The following is a 12,544-nucleotide window of genomic DNA, read 5'->3' as shown; positions in this document are numbered from 1 at the left end:
CACCCACCCACCCACCTGCCAGCTCCCCCTACCCGCCCCTGGCAATGCGTTGGGTGCTCCATTTATCAAGAGGACAGCGGGATTCCCAGACAATGAGAACATCCAGACGAATTTCCAATGATGGGATTTGACCTACATTTTTGAGAACAGAGCCACCTCCTTACAGGGTCATCAGTCCCTCTGGGGACAGACTCTGGACAGCTGAGTTCCTCTAGGCAGCCGGGAGGGTGCTTGGGTGAGACCAAGCCCACAGGCCAGAGTCCTGCTCATGTGGTTTCTCCCCTGGACCCCGCCTGAGCCTGACAGGTAACCCCTAAATATCCTGGCTCCTGTTTCTCACACCCAGCCCTCATGCCAGCACCAGGGCCCAGCACCCTGCCTGGACACTCAGAGATGTTGACCATCGGCTATTTTGCCAGATCTCGGGCTGGACACCTGACATTCATCATCTCAAGTCCTCACAGCAGCCTGAGAGATGGAAACTATGAGCGTATCCCCATTTTATGAATGAGGAAGTTGTGGTTTAGGGGGCTGAGTGGCTGGCTTAGGTCACACAGTCAGAAGCAGAGGAGCAGGCCCTGCACTAAGGCTGTGCCACCTCAAAGCCACAGCATGCAGCCTCTAACACCAAAACCAAGCCTGCTCAACTCTCTGGCATCGCAGGGCTCAGTTTATGCCCCCACCTCGCTCCTGGGAACAAGCTGGGCCCAGCACATATCCTAGCCCCGGCTTCTAGCTACCTGCCTCAACCTAGGAGGTAGCTACTTTGGCCACACACACTATAACATGGCCTTGGCTCTAGTGGGGTATCAGGGCCCCAGGCACAGACCCTGGTCCCCCTGTGGCACCCTGCCGGCCCATCTTCAAGAGCTGGGGGCGAACCTGATTCAACTGCCCTTCATCTTTCTGCAGGAAGAAAACACAAACACTGTTGCAGCACACGCCCACCGTGGAGGGCTTCTAGGGTGGCGTCTTCAGTAAATGCTGGCCAGGGCAGCTCTCGCAAGAGCTTAGCCCAGAGACTGAGGCGCTCCTCCCCTTGCTGGCTCAGATGAGCTTCTATGTACCAGGTCTGCGACCTCCTCACCCCTGACCCTAATCACCTCCCCATGTCCTGCTCTCTCCTTGTTCCCAAGGAGTCTGGGTCTCCCCGGGGGCAGGCATAACCCACACAGCAGCCTGGTGTGAATCAGAAAAAGGTGTCCCAAGACCAGGTGAGGTGGCTCACGCCTGTAATTCCAGCACTTTGGGAGGCCAAGGCTGGTGGATCACTTGAGGTCAGGAGTTTGAGACCAGTTTGGCCAACATGGTGAAACCCCGTCTCTATTAAAAATACAAAAATTAGCTGGAAGCAGTGGTGCACGCCTGTAATCCCAGCTACTTAGGAGGCTGAGGCACAAGAATTGCTCCCTCGCTGGGAGGCAGAGGTTGCAGTGAGCCCAGATCATGCTGCTGCACTCCAGCCTGGGTGACAGAGCGAGACTGTCTAAAAAAAAAAAAAAAAAGAAAATGGGGTCCCCCTGCAAGTAAGAATGCATGTGGCCCCATAAGCCCACGGATTGCATTCAGCTCACTTACCCCTTGCCCAGTCACCCTAGTCCAGTGAACAACCAGCCCAACTGTACATGGTAGTTTTGTCTGACCCGTACCACGCCTCAGCTGCAGGCTCCCTGGGACCACAGGTTTCTGCACTCCCAGAAGCTCCCCCACTTCTCTGGGCCTCAGGCCTAGCCTGCTTCCAGGCTGGACAGAAGTGAGGGGGTTGAGTGCAGTGGCAGAGAGAGGGCAAGGGTGCGTCTGTGTCTCTCTTCCCTTCAGCCCAGAGCAAGAAGTGGCAGTGCGCTGAGTGAGATCCCTGCTTTGGGGATCAGTCTTGACTCCGTGCTCAAGTGCTGTGTCACTTGGGGCAGTTACGTTGCCTCTCTGTGCCTGTTTCTCCATCTGCGAGATGGGAATAGCAGCCCCACCTCTGGGAGCTGTGTTGAAGATTAAATAATTACACGTAAAGGAGTGCCTGCTGCAAAAAGGCCTAGTAAATATTATAATTTTTATAGCTTGTTCTTTTTGTTGTCGTCGTTGTGTTGTGTGAGACAGGATCTCACTCTGTAGCCCAGGTTGGAGTGCAGTGGTGCAACCATAGCTCACTGCAGCCTTGAACTCTTGGACTCAAGCGATCCTGCAGCCTCAGCCTCCGGAGTAGCTGGGACTACAGGTGCGCACCACCATGCTTGTGTAATTTTTTTTTTTTTTTTGGTAGAGACGGGGGTCTCACGATGTTGCCGAGGCTAGTCTCAAACTGCTGGTCTCAAGCAATCCCCTAACATTGGCCACTGTGAGCCAATGCACCCAGCCTAATTTCTCCAGCTTCTAATTCCTTCCCAACCACTGTATCTCTTCCTCGGTCCCAGCTGCACCCCCACCCTCGCCCCCATCAAGCCAGGAATCCTCAGCACGTAAAGCCCTTTCCCATCACCACCTCCTGATAGTAGGTGGGACTGAGATATGTTACTATCCTGATTTTAGGGAACAGGAAACGAGGGCTCTGAAAAGTCAAGCGACCAGCCCAAAGCCACAGCGGCTCAGCGCTCCAGGCCCTGCCAGCCAGCATGTGCCCCTGGACTTGATACATGACCAGAGATCTTGCTGCCAGCTCAACACCAGTTGGGCCTGAAGTTCTAAACCAGGGCAGTAAGTTAAGGCAAAACCCAAGCAGCGCTCGGCTAGGGTACTTCTGGCTAGGACACGCACAGGCTCAAGTTCACACTGGATCCACCATCAGACCCCGTGGCTCTGAGGCCAAAAGCGCTCTAACCCCGGGAGAAATGCCAGGCAGGAGATTGAGGGTTTGCCATATCTCCTTCCCATTAGGGAAAATATTCTGGATGTGTCTTTTTGTCTCCTTGCTCTGGGTGGAGTTGGGAGACTGCCTCCTGGACCCAAATCCAGAGAGCCCTGGAGGCAGAACTGGGAAGTGCCCTGGTGTGGAGAAAACTCCCAACTCCACTGCTTAAGATCTGATTGACTTTGGGCAATTTACTTCATCCCTCTAAGCCTTAGTTTGCTTATCTGCAAAATAGGGCTGACCAGAGTTATAAGCTGCCGGGCACGGTGGCTCACGCCTGTAATCCCAGCACTTTGGGAGGCTGAGGTGGGCGGATCACCTGAGGTCGGGAGTTCGAGACCAGCCTGACCAACATGGAGAAACCCCATCTCTACTAAAAATACAAAAAATTAGCCAGGCGTGGTGGTGCACGCCTGTAATCCCAGCTACTCAGGAGGCTGAGGCAGGAGAATCGCTTGAACCCAGGAGGTGGAGGTTGGGGTGAGCAGAGATCACACCATTGCACTCCAGCCTGGACAACAAGAGCGAAACTCCATCACACACACACACACACACACACACACACGCAAAGTTACAAGCCTTACAGAGTTGGGAGAAATAAGTGATGTAAAGTGCATACAAAGCTTGGCAGAGTGGCCCATAGAACTCCACAGCTTTGGGACCTCAGGGGAAATTGAGGCACAGATAAGACAGGGCCCCAAACAAGTCCCTTGAGGAGGTTGCCACGAGGGTCCTAGGAAGTCTCAGTCCCAGAAGACCCCAAAATTGGAGATAATCACTGCCTGGCAGATCCACGGAACTCCATTTCCTCCCCCCCCAGGCTCTCAGACACCCCTCAGAAGTATCTGGAATCGGTGGATCACATACACAACTCACGTGCACCCACTCACCTGCAGAAGAACACAGAGACCCCCAACCTAACCAGTTCAACTGCACCCATCCTGACCTTCCCACGCAGCTGCAGACACCACCACAGGCCAGAACCTCCTATCCTTTGCCGCCTCTGTCTCTGCTCAGAAAGGGTCCGGCTGAAGGAGTGACCTGTCCAGTCGGAATACTTGACTTTTCATCCCTACCTGACTCCAGGCTTTCCTTCATCTCTGTCCCCTGACCCCATGGTGGCATCCCTCCATGACTCAATCTGCATATCCCTTAAAGCACAAGCCAGAGCCCCAGCAGTCGGGTGGACCATCAGTTCCTCCATAGTGTAACCATGGGGTTCACAGTTCACAGGTAGCGAGTGACACCAGGCAAGACAGCCAGACTCAGTGGCCAGGACACCCCATCCCTGGCCCTGGGACCACGCACCTCCCAGGGAGCCTGGGCAGTCACTGAAGGCAGCTTCCACCCACCACCCCACCCCCAGTGCCCACGGGCCTCGGACCATTAGCCCCCTCCCCCTGCCCCTCTGCACGGCCCTGAGTGATGGTCCATCTATTATGCATGCTCCCTTCCTGCTCCATCCATTTCATCAGTATTCTCCACCCCTGTACCACCCCGCATCCCCCTCTGCTCCCCTCCCTTAAGGGCTTTTAACCAAGTACATTAGGCAGGGCCAGATGCCAGTCTGACAGATGTCCGTAATGTTAGCCTCCGTTTCCCTCCTTCCTCCCTCTGCCCAGCCCAATTTACCTCCCACCACTCCCAGCTGCCAAAACTTTCCAGGCCTCAGTTGTACCCCTCCTCTGCGTCTCTCCCCTACACCTCCTATTTGTGCCGGGCCTTTGCCAGCCAACCCGCCCTCTGCTGCCCTGTTGGCCTGGCTCACTTTCAGCTCCAGCTCTTGGAGCACTGGGGCGTGCTGAATGAATATTCCATCTGGGTGATTATTATTCACATGATATTAATTAATTATTAATTGCAATTAATCTCCTTCATGCCTAACCTTCCTCTGGGAGGCAGGTGGGGCCTGGCAGCTGGAAGGGACAGTGGGCAGGCAGGTAGAGCTGGCCTGGGGCCTCAAGTTATTTTCCAAGGCCCCACCTTCAGCCAGGACAGGAAGGAGAACAACAAGCCTATCTGGGCACTGTGTGGAAACTGAGGCAGCAGCAAGCACTAAGCTGTTCCACGAAAGCCCACTGAGGTGGCTGTGATGAGAACCTGGGAACCCTAATCCCTGACTGGAATCTGGGCTGCCTCTCCCTGCCCCCCACTTGCCCCATCCAAGCCCTGTTTTGAGCAGAACCACTAGCTTTGGCGAGAGCGAAGCAGGGGGCCGTTGGAAGGCTGACCCAAAGCGGGCCTGAGACCTACGCATTAGGCGTCCCTGAACACTGAGGACAGGGGGCCCTGCAATAATGGGAGGGGGCCCTGGGGTTGGGCAGTCTTGGGCTCCCCACCAGTGGGCTCCAGCACCCACCTGATAGCCCACTGTACGGAAGGGGACTCTGCGGGGCAGCTGCTGAGGAGGGCTCCAGCACTGGCTACCCCGTGCGCTCCCAGGGGCTCGAAGGCCTGCTTTAGCCCCTGGCCTCACCACCCAGCCCCACTCACCGGGCCCCCTGGTGGCTCCTGGCGGACCCTGGTGTCCAGTTGCTGCTTTCGGACCTCTCCCCCGGAGCTCTCCCTGACCAGACGGCTGGGTTCGGTGACCTCAGGGGCTCCTGGGCCCCCCAGCTGGGGTAAGCGCCCCCATCGCAGAGCTCCAGCAGAACCTTGGGTCCCAAGACCTGGGGAAACAAGGCCATGGCTGCAGGCAGCTGCTCATCCTGGGGCAGGAGACTTGGGAAAGGGGTGGACATGGCGCATCCCCCACTCTGGTGTGGCCCCTGGAGCCCTAGGGCCATCCGGGTGGGGAGGATCTGGCTGCCCTGCAGAGGCAAGAGCCCGCGGGGAGGGGGCCAGGAGCTTTACGCCCGCTCAACCGTCACGACTGCCCCCCCCATCCGCCCAAACCCGCAGAGACCTGCAGAGCTGTCCGGTCGGCGGCAGGGGCAGGGACGCGGTGGGCCTGGCCAGCTAGGGACAGGTGGGTGGACGCACCTTTCCTCCTCTCCCGCTCCCCCACCCTCCCGCGCTCCGGACCCGCTGTCACCCTGAGCACTGCAGGAAAAGGTGGCTGCAGCAGCAAGCGCCGCACATCTCGGGGCGGGGGCAGGGAGGGGGCGCCGGGACCAGGTGGGGGTCACTCACCAGGCGGAGGGAGCAGCGGCAGCAGCAGAGCCGCGAACGCCCAGCGCCGCAGCAGCCTCATGGCTCGCTCATTCCTCCCGGTCCGGGGGCTGCGGCTGCGAGCGGCGCGGGAGGGCCGGGAGCAGGGACGGGGGTGGGAGGCCGCCGGCTGCGGAGCCGGGCGGGGGGCGGGCCGGGCGGGGTCGCGGAGGCCGGTGGGGCGGCGGGACCAGCCGCCGGGGCCTCATGCGCCTCCGGCCCGCGCCATTCCCGGCGGGGCCGGCCGGGCCGGGTTAAGAGGCGGAGCGGCGAAGCCACCGTGAAGCCCAGGGCCCGCCTCCGCTCTCCCCGCCGCCCCCCGCCCCCCCAGCCCCGCAGGGCCCGGGCGGCCGCCGCGGGAGGACAAAAGAGGCGCCGCCCCGGGGCCCCTCCCCGCACCTCAGGGGCCTCTCGTCAGGTGCGGGGCGGCGGCGCTCCGCGACCTCATCCCGCGGCCCCTCCTCGGCCACCTCTGCAAGAGCATCTCCGAGGACTCGTAGATTTGTAGGATAGAGAGGCAGGGGACTGGGGACCCCCGCGGTCGACCGGGCGACTGCCCGTCTGGGGCCGGGGGCAGGGGCGTGGCTGTGGCGCCCGCTTTCGCCTTCGGTCGTGGTACCCCGGAGAGGCTGCCCCAGCCCCAGCCCCAGCCCGGAGTTCCCCGCTTGACCCTAGGCTGTGGAAGCTGGGGTTGGGGTAGGCAGAGGCTCTTGGCGAACGCCAGGCTCCGCGCCTCTGGGATTTCTTGCACCTTCGCTACGGGTCGTGTCACTGAGGAGTCCTCCCAAGCCCGCGGTCCAGACCCCTTCCCATCGGCTCCTTCTCCCCGCCAAAGATGTCCCGGCCTCTAGGAGGGCTTCAGGGATCGCTGTCACTCCAACCATCAGGAAGGGTTGGCATCTCCGTCTGGGTTCCTGAGTCTCTCACAGGCGCCCTGTCCTTCCCCCTAGATAAAATATAAACTAGCCAGATCACTTACATGCTGCTAGCATGCCCCATGGCTCCCCCTCCCTTACTAATCCCAATCCTTAGGAGCAGAAGACACCTCTGGAGTCCCCCAGCATTCCCTCTCTAGTCAGACTAGGCTGCCCTGTCTGCAAAAATACTGGCCCTCCCAAGCTACATCCCCGGCTGTGCCCTCCACCCAGCTCCTGGGGAATGATGGGTCCCAATGGCAGAGCTGGGACCTCAGACTTCTGCTGGGGGTGCTGAAGGCCAGGTACCTGAGATGATGTGGGGTGTGGTGGGGCATGGCAGGTGGGAACGCTGATGAGTCCCCACTCTAACCTTTTTTGTACCCATGCTAGGGGACCACAAGTCACTGAAGAACAAGATTGGAGGCAGGGAACCCCTTCCTGGGTCCTCTGCTTCCCCAAGGACCCAGGGCCTCTGCTAGGGATGAGGGAACTGCCTCTAGCTTGTGATGCCCCCATCCCCCGCTCTATTTTAGGCCCAGGAGAGGTGAGAAGGCGATTTCCCAGGAGGCGCTGACATCAATGCAGGGAACGAAGTGACTCCCCCCCACCCCCAACCACCTGCCATGCCAGACTCAGATGCTCAGCAAGGCTGAGCCAATTCTTCCTTCGCTTTGGAGACATCTCGAGAACCTCCTCCAAGATGTAGAGGCGCGAGGAGGCTCCTGGGAATGAGGGCCTACTATGTGGTATTCCTGGAAACTCATGATGAGTCCCGAGGGAGAGATTGTGCTCCCCATTTTACAGAGGGGGAAACTGAGGCTCTGAGAGGTTATGTGAGCTTCCCAAAGTCACACAGCTGGTCAGTGAGAGGTATGTCCCCTACTCTAGGGCCTCACTCCTCTTAGCCACCCCTAGTCCTACTTCCACCTCTGCCCTCCATTTGGGACCAGAGAGGACTGGTATATCTGGTCCCTTGCACCCTCACCACACACCCCAGACACGAAAGTGGCTGTCTGCTCCAGCCTGCCCGTGTCCCAGGGCCACATCAGCAAGTCCTGATCAGGAGTGCCCCTCAGTAGGCTGGGTGAAGTTTGTCATTTCACAGTGGGGGCCCGGGGCTGGGAGAGTCTGGGTCCTCCGACATGTCAAGACCACAGAGGAAGCCCAATCTGTGGTCCAGGTCTCTTCACCAGAGGCATGTTCCTACCACACCGGTGGCCCTGGGACCCTAGACTTCCTGTTGGGGAGACCCGATGAGCCCTAAGAGTGACTCTCCCTGGTGGCACCCTGGGCTAGTTCCAGTGGGGACTAAGTCATATGGCTCCCTGGCCCCAGTAGCCACTTACATTCCTGGGTTCCCTGACTCCCAGCAGATCTGGCTAGAACTTACTATTTTTTGTTTTGTTTTGTTTTGAGACGGAGTTTCCCTCTGTTGCCCAGGCTGGAGTGCAGTGATGCGATTTCGGCTGACTGCAAGCTCCACCTCTCAGGTTCACACCATTCTCCTGCCTCAGTCTCCTGAGTAGCTGGGACTACAGGTGCCCGCCACCACGCCTCATTTTGTTTTGTATTTTTAGTAGCAACAGGGTTTCACATGTTAGCCAGGACGGTCTCGATCTCCTGACCTCGTGATCCGCCCGCCTTGGCCTCCCAAAGTGCTGGGATTACAGGCATGAGCCACCATGCCCGGCCAGAACTTACTATATATTTTTTTCTTTTGGAGAGTGTTGCTCTGTCGCCCAGGCTGGAGTAAAGTGGCGAGATCTCAGCTCACTTCAACCTCCACCTCTGGGGTCCAGTGATTCCCTTGCCTCAGCCTCCTGAGTAGCTAGGACAACAGGCGCGTGTCACCATACCCGGCTAATTTTTTGTATTTTTAGTAGAGATGGGATCTCACCATGTTGACCAGGCTGTTCTCAACCTCCTAAATTCAGGCAATCTGCCTGCCTCCCAAAGTGCTAGGATTACAGGTGTGAGCCACTGCGCCTGGCCTAGACTTTTTTTTTTTTTTTTTGAGATGGAGTTTCATTCTTGTTGCCCAGGCTGGAGTGCAATGGCATGATCTTAGCTCACTGCAACCTCCACCTCCCCGGTTTGAGCGATTCTCCTGCCTCAGCCTCCCGAGTAGCTGGGATTACAGGCATGTGCCACCATGCTGTTAATTTTGTATTTTTAGTAGAGATGGGGTTTCTCCATGTTGGTCAGGCTGGTCTCGAACTCCTGACCTCAGGTGATCCGCCCACCTCGGCCTCCTAAAGAGCTGGGATTACAGGCGTGAGCCCACTGCACCCAGCCTTTTTTTTTGAGATGGAATCTCACTCTGTTGCTCAGGCTGGAGTGCAGTGGCACAATCTCGGCTCACTGCAACCTCCTTCTCCTGGGTTCAAGTCACTCTCCTGCCTTAGCCTCCCAAGTAGCTGGGATTACAGGTGTGCACCACCATGCCTGACTAACTTTTGTATTTTTAGTAGAGATGGGGTTTCACCATGTTGGCCAGGCTGTTCTCGAACTCCTGGCCTCAAGCAGTCTGCCTGCTTCAGCCTCCCAAAGTGCTGGGATTGCAGGCGATAGACCTTACTTTTTAATTTTTTGAGGGTCTCGCTCTGTTGCTCAGGCTGGAGAACTAGTGGCACAATCATAGCTTCCTGTAACCTTGACCTCTTGGGCTCAAGCGATCTCCTGCCTCAGCCTCCCGAATAGTAGGGACTACAGGTGGCGTCACCAAGCTTGGCTTTTTTTTTGTTTTTGAGATGGAGTCTTGTTCTGTTGCCCAGGCTGGAGTGCAATGGTGTGATCTTAGCTCACTGCAACCTCCTCCTCCCACTGGGTTCCAGCATTCTCCTGCCTCAGCCTCTCGAGTAGCTGGGATTACAGGTGTGCGCCACCACGTCCGGCTAATTTTTGTATTTTTAGTAGAGATGGGGTTTCACCATGTTGGCCAGACTGGTCTTGAACTCCTGACCTCAAGTGATCTGCCCACTTTGGCCTCTCAAAGTGCTGGGATTACAGGTGTGAGCCACCGTGCCCAGCACTTTTGTATTTTTTGTAGAGATTGGGTTTCATCATGTTGTCCTGGCTGGTCTCAACTCCTGGACTCAAGAGACCCACTCACCGCAGCCTCCCAAAGTGCTGGGATTACAGGCATGAGGCCAATGCTTAGCTAACAAATTTTTTTTTTTGTAGAGATGGGGGTCTTTTTACGCTGCCCAGGTCAGTCTCAAACTCTTGGACTCAAGTGATCCTACAGCCTCAGCCTCCCAAAGTGCTGGGATTAGATTACATCTGTGAGCCCCGGCACCCGGCCTTGGTTAGACCTCTTGCCTCTCCCTTGAGCACAGTCCCCAGTCCCTGAGGTTCCACCTCCCCTGTCTTATGCCTGCCTCAGCTCTCTTAGGAGCCGTGGGCTCCCCACACAGAAAGCTTGCTTCATGTTCTCTCACCCACCTTCCTTCCTGAGGTCAGGGCTGTCTGTCTTCTCATTGGTGGTCCCTCATCAGACTGGGACTTCAGAAGACCAGGGCTTGTCTTCCTCATCAGACCTGACCCTGATGGCAAGGGCTGTTTTCTGCTTAGATCAGGGCAGGCCTGTGTCTCCCCCTCAAACACAGGGTTCCCTGGGGGGCCCCACCCCAACTCCACAGCTATGGCTGGCTCCTTCAGTCCTTACACCCATCCCTTGAGGGTGGGGCCACTGTTTCTGCTGCCCTGATGCCACCCTTGGGGTTGCTCTTGCTGAGGGAGCTGTGGGGTCCTGAGAGGTTAGGGTCTGGCCTCCCTTAGGAAGCCCCTCCCCTAGGAGGCCGGGGCCTCCTTCCTTCTGCCACTCTTCTAGCCCTTCAGCCGATTCTCTCAAATTTTCCTGCACAAGGGCCAAGCTGGGGATGCAAGGCCAAGACCTTGTCTCCGCAACTCCAGGTAAGGGAGGGGTGCTGGTTGCCTCCAGCCCTGGGGTGATACCACGGGCAGTGATTCCTGCCAGTGGAGGCCATCCAGGCCTGGTGCCCAGCCTTAAGGCCTGCAGCACAGACCATGCCAGTCAAGGGGGCAGGATTCAGGGCTCTGGGCTGGAGTCCCAATCCTGCCTCCCCCATGAACTGGCTGTGTGACCTTAAGCAAGCTTGCTGGCGTCTCTGGGCCTTGGTTTCCTCATCTATGACACAGGGGTTAGAAAACCACCCCCACTCACAGTGCTCCTCTCGGGGATGATGGTTGAGCTGCCCGTGCTTGGAGCAGCGTCTGGTGCATGAAAGGGGCTCAGTCACCCTGGGCTCGCACTGTCTAAGGTGCCAAGGAGCAAACCGGCTCCCTGGCCCTTGCCCAGGACCCCAGGCCTCTCTATGGCTTGGGGGCCTTGGGGTCCTCTCTCTACCCAGTGCAGAGAGAACCTATGCCTGATGTCATGATGTGAGGGGTGGCAGCAGGGGAAGCGCCCAACATTTGGACAGAAGTTCATCCTGCTTCCTCTCAGATGCCAGCCTAGGGTCCAAGGACCGTTCTTCTCATCTGCATAGCTCTCCTGGGAAACCTCATGCTCCTCCCTCTCAGGTGTCCAAGTGGCCCCTCTTTTAACCTCTGAAGCTCTCAGGCTTCACCAAGGGAGGAGTTGGGGGCACCTGGGGCACCAGGATCCCAGGCACACTCATTCTTTGGGAGGCTTGTGGGGCACACAGTCACATCCATAAGGGCCCAACTGCCACTTCTCTTCCATGCAAGGGATCCTCCTGGAGCAGAGGAGAGATGGCCCTTGAGAGGGGGCCTGGGACAGAGGGTCTCACAGTGTCCCTCAGCAGCTTCATCCACAAATGCACACCCGAGATGAGGACGCCAGTTACCAAGGGACACTGCCCGGTGGGAATTAGTGAGAATAAGCTTTATGTAAGTTTAGGAAGGAGGCCTCACAGGCATGTGTGCCTGTGGTAATATGTTATTTATTGAGACAATGTGCCAAGCTCTGTGCCACATACCTCACAAACATATCTGATTTCATTCTTGTGACTTCCTAGCAAGGTAGCAACTATGATTACCTCCATTTTTTGTATGTATGTATGTATGTATTTATGTATTTATTTATTTTTGAGACAAAGTCTCGTCCTGTTGCCCAGGCTGGAGTGCAGTGGTGCAATCTCGGCCCACTGCAACCTCTGCCTCCCGGGTTCAAGCGATTCTTCTGCCTCAGCCTCCCGAGCGAAAGGCGCGCCACCACGCCCAGCTAACTTTTGTATTTTTAGTAGAGATGCGGTTTCAATACCTTGGCCAGGCTGGTCTCGAACTCCTGACCTCAAATGATCCACCCGCCTCAGCCTCCCAAAGTGCTGGGATTACAGGCGTGAGCCACCGTGTCCAGCCTAGATTACCTCCATTTTTTAGATCAAGAAAACAGTTTGAGCTGGGCACAGCTGAAACTCCCCTGGGAAGGGGAGCCAAGGTGCAGGACGAGGAGGAATTCTCAGGTATGTAGCATTCCTGCTGGTGGCAGGACAGGGAAGGACATAAAAGATTTGCTGGTGGTCACAGTATTTTATTATAGGAAAGGGCCCTGAAATAATCTCATCCAAGCCCCTTAAAGACGAGGAAACTGAGGCCCGAGTAATAGAGGCATTTTTCTGAGGTCACAGTGTGACTTGGGGACAGCAGC

At 57.1% G+C, this 12,544-nt stretch overlaps 1 protein-coding gene across 6 annotated transcripts in view; it reads right to left on the bottom strand.

Moving 5' to 3' along the window:
- The window catches only part of ADAM11 (ADAM metallopeptidase domain 11), a 23,515-nt gene extending 17,325 nt beyond the window's left edge, over nucleotides 1-6,190 (bottom strand). For 2 of the 6 annotated variants that reach the window (XM_017876082.1, XM_017876083.1), the window contains exons 1-2: nucleotides 5,975-6,190; nucleotides 5,336-5,511 (exon numbers count right to left, since the gene is read on the bottom strand). In XM_017876082.1, coding sequence (XP_017731571.1) covers nucleotides 5,336-5,511; nucleotides 5,975-6,035 — 237 coding nt within the window. In that variant the 5' untranslated portion in view covers nucleotides 6,036-6,190. Of the gene's footprint in view, nucleotides 1-5,335; nucleotides 5,512-5,747; nucleotides 5,911-5,974 lie in introns of those variants that run through there. The other 4 variants (XM_017876088.1, XM_017876085.1, XM_017876084.1 and 1 more) reach the window with 4 other exon arrangements.
- Between the last annotated feature and the right edge of the window lie 6,354 nt (nucleotides 6,191-12,544).

The sequence above is a fragment of the Rhinopithecus bieti genome, unplaced genomic scaffold (assembly GCF_001698545.2).
Source record: "Rhinopithecus bieti isolate Rb0 unplaced genomic scaffold, ASM169854v2 scaffold_10088, whole genome shotgun sequence".
Taxonomy (NCBI): Eukaryota; Metazoa; Chordata; class Mammalia; order Primates; family Cercopithecidae; genus Rhinopithecus; species Rhinopithecus bieti.
This window is presented reverse-complemented; position numbering and strand designations above follow the sequence as displayed.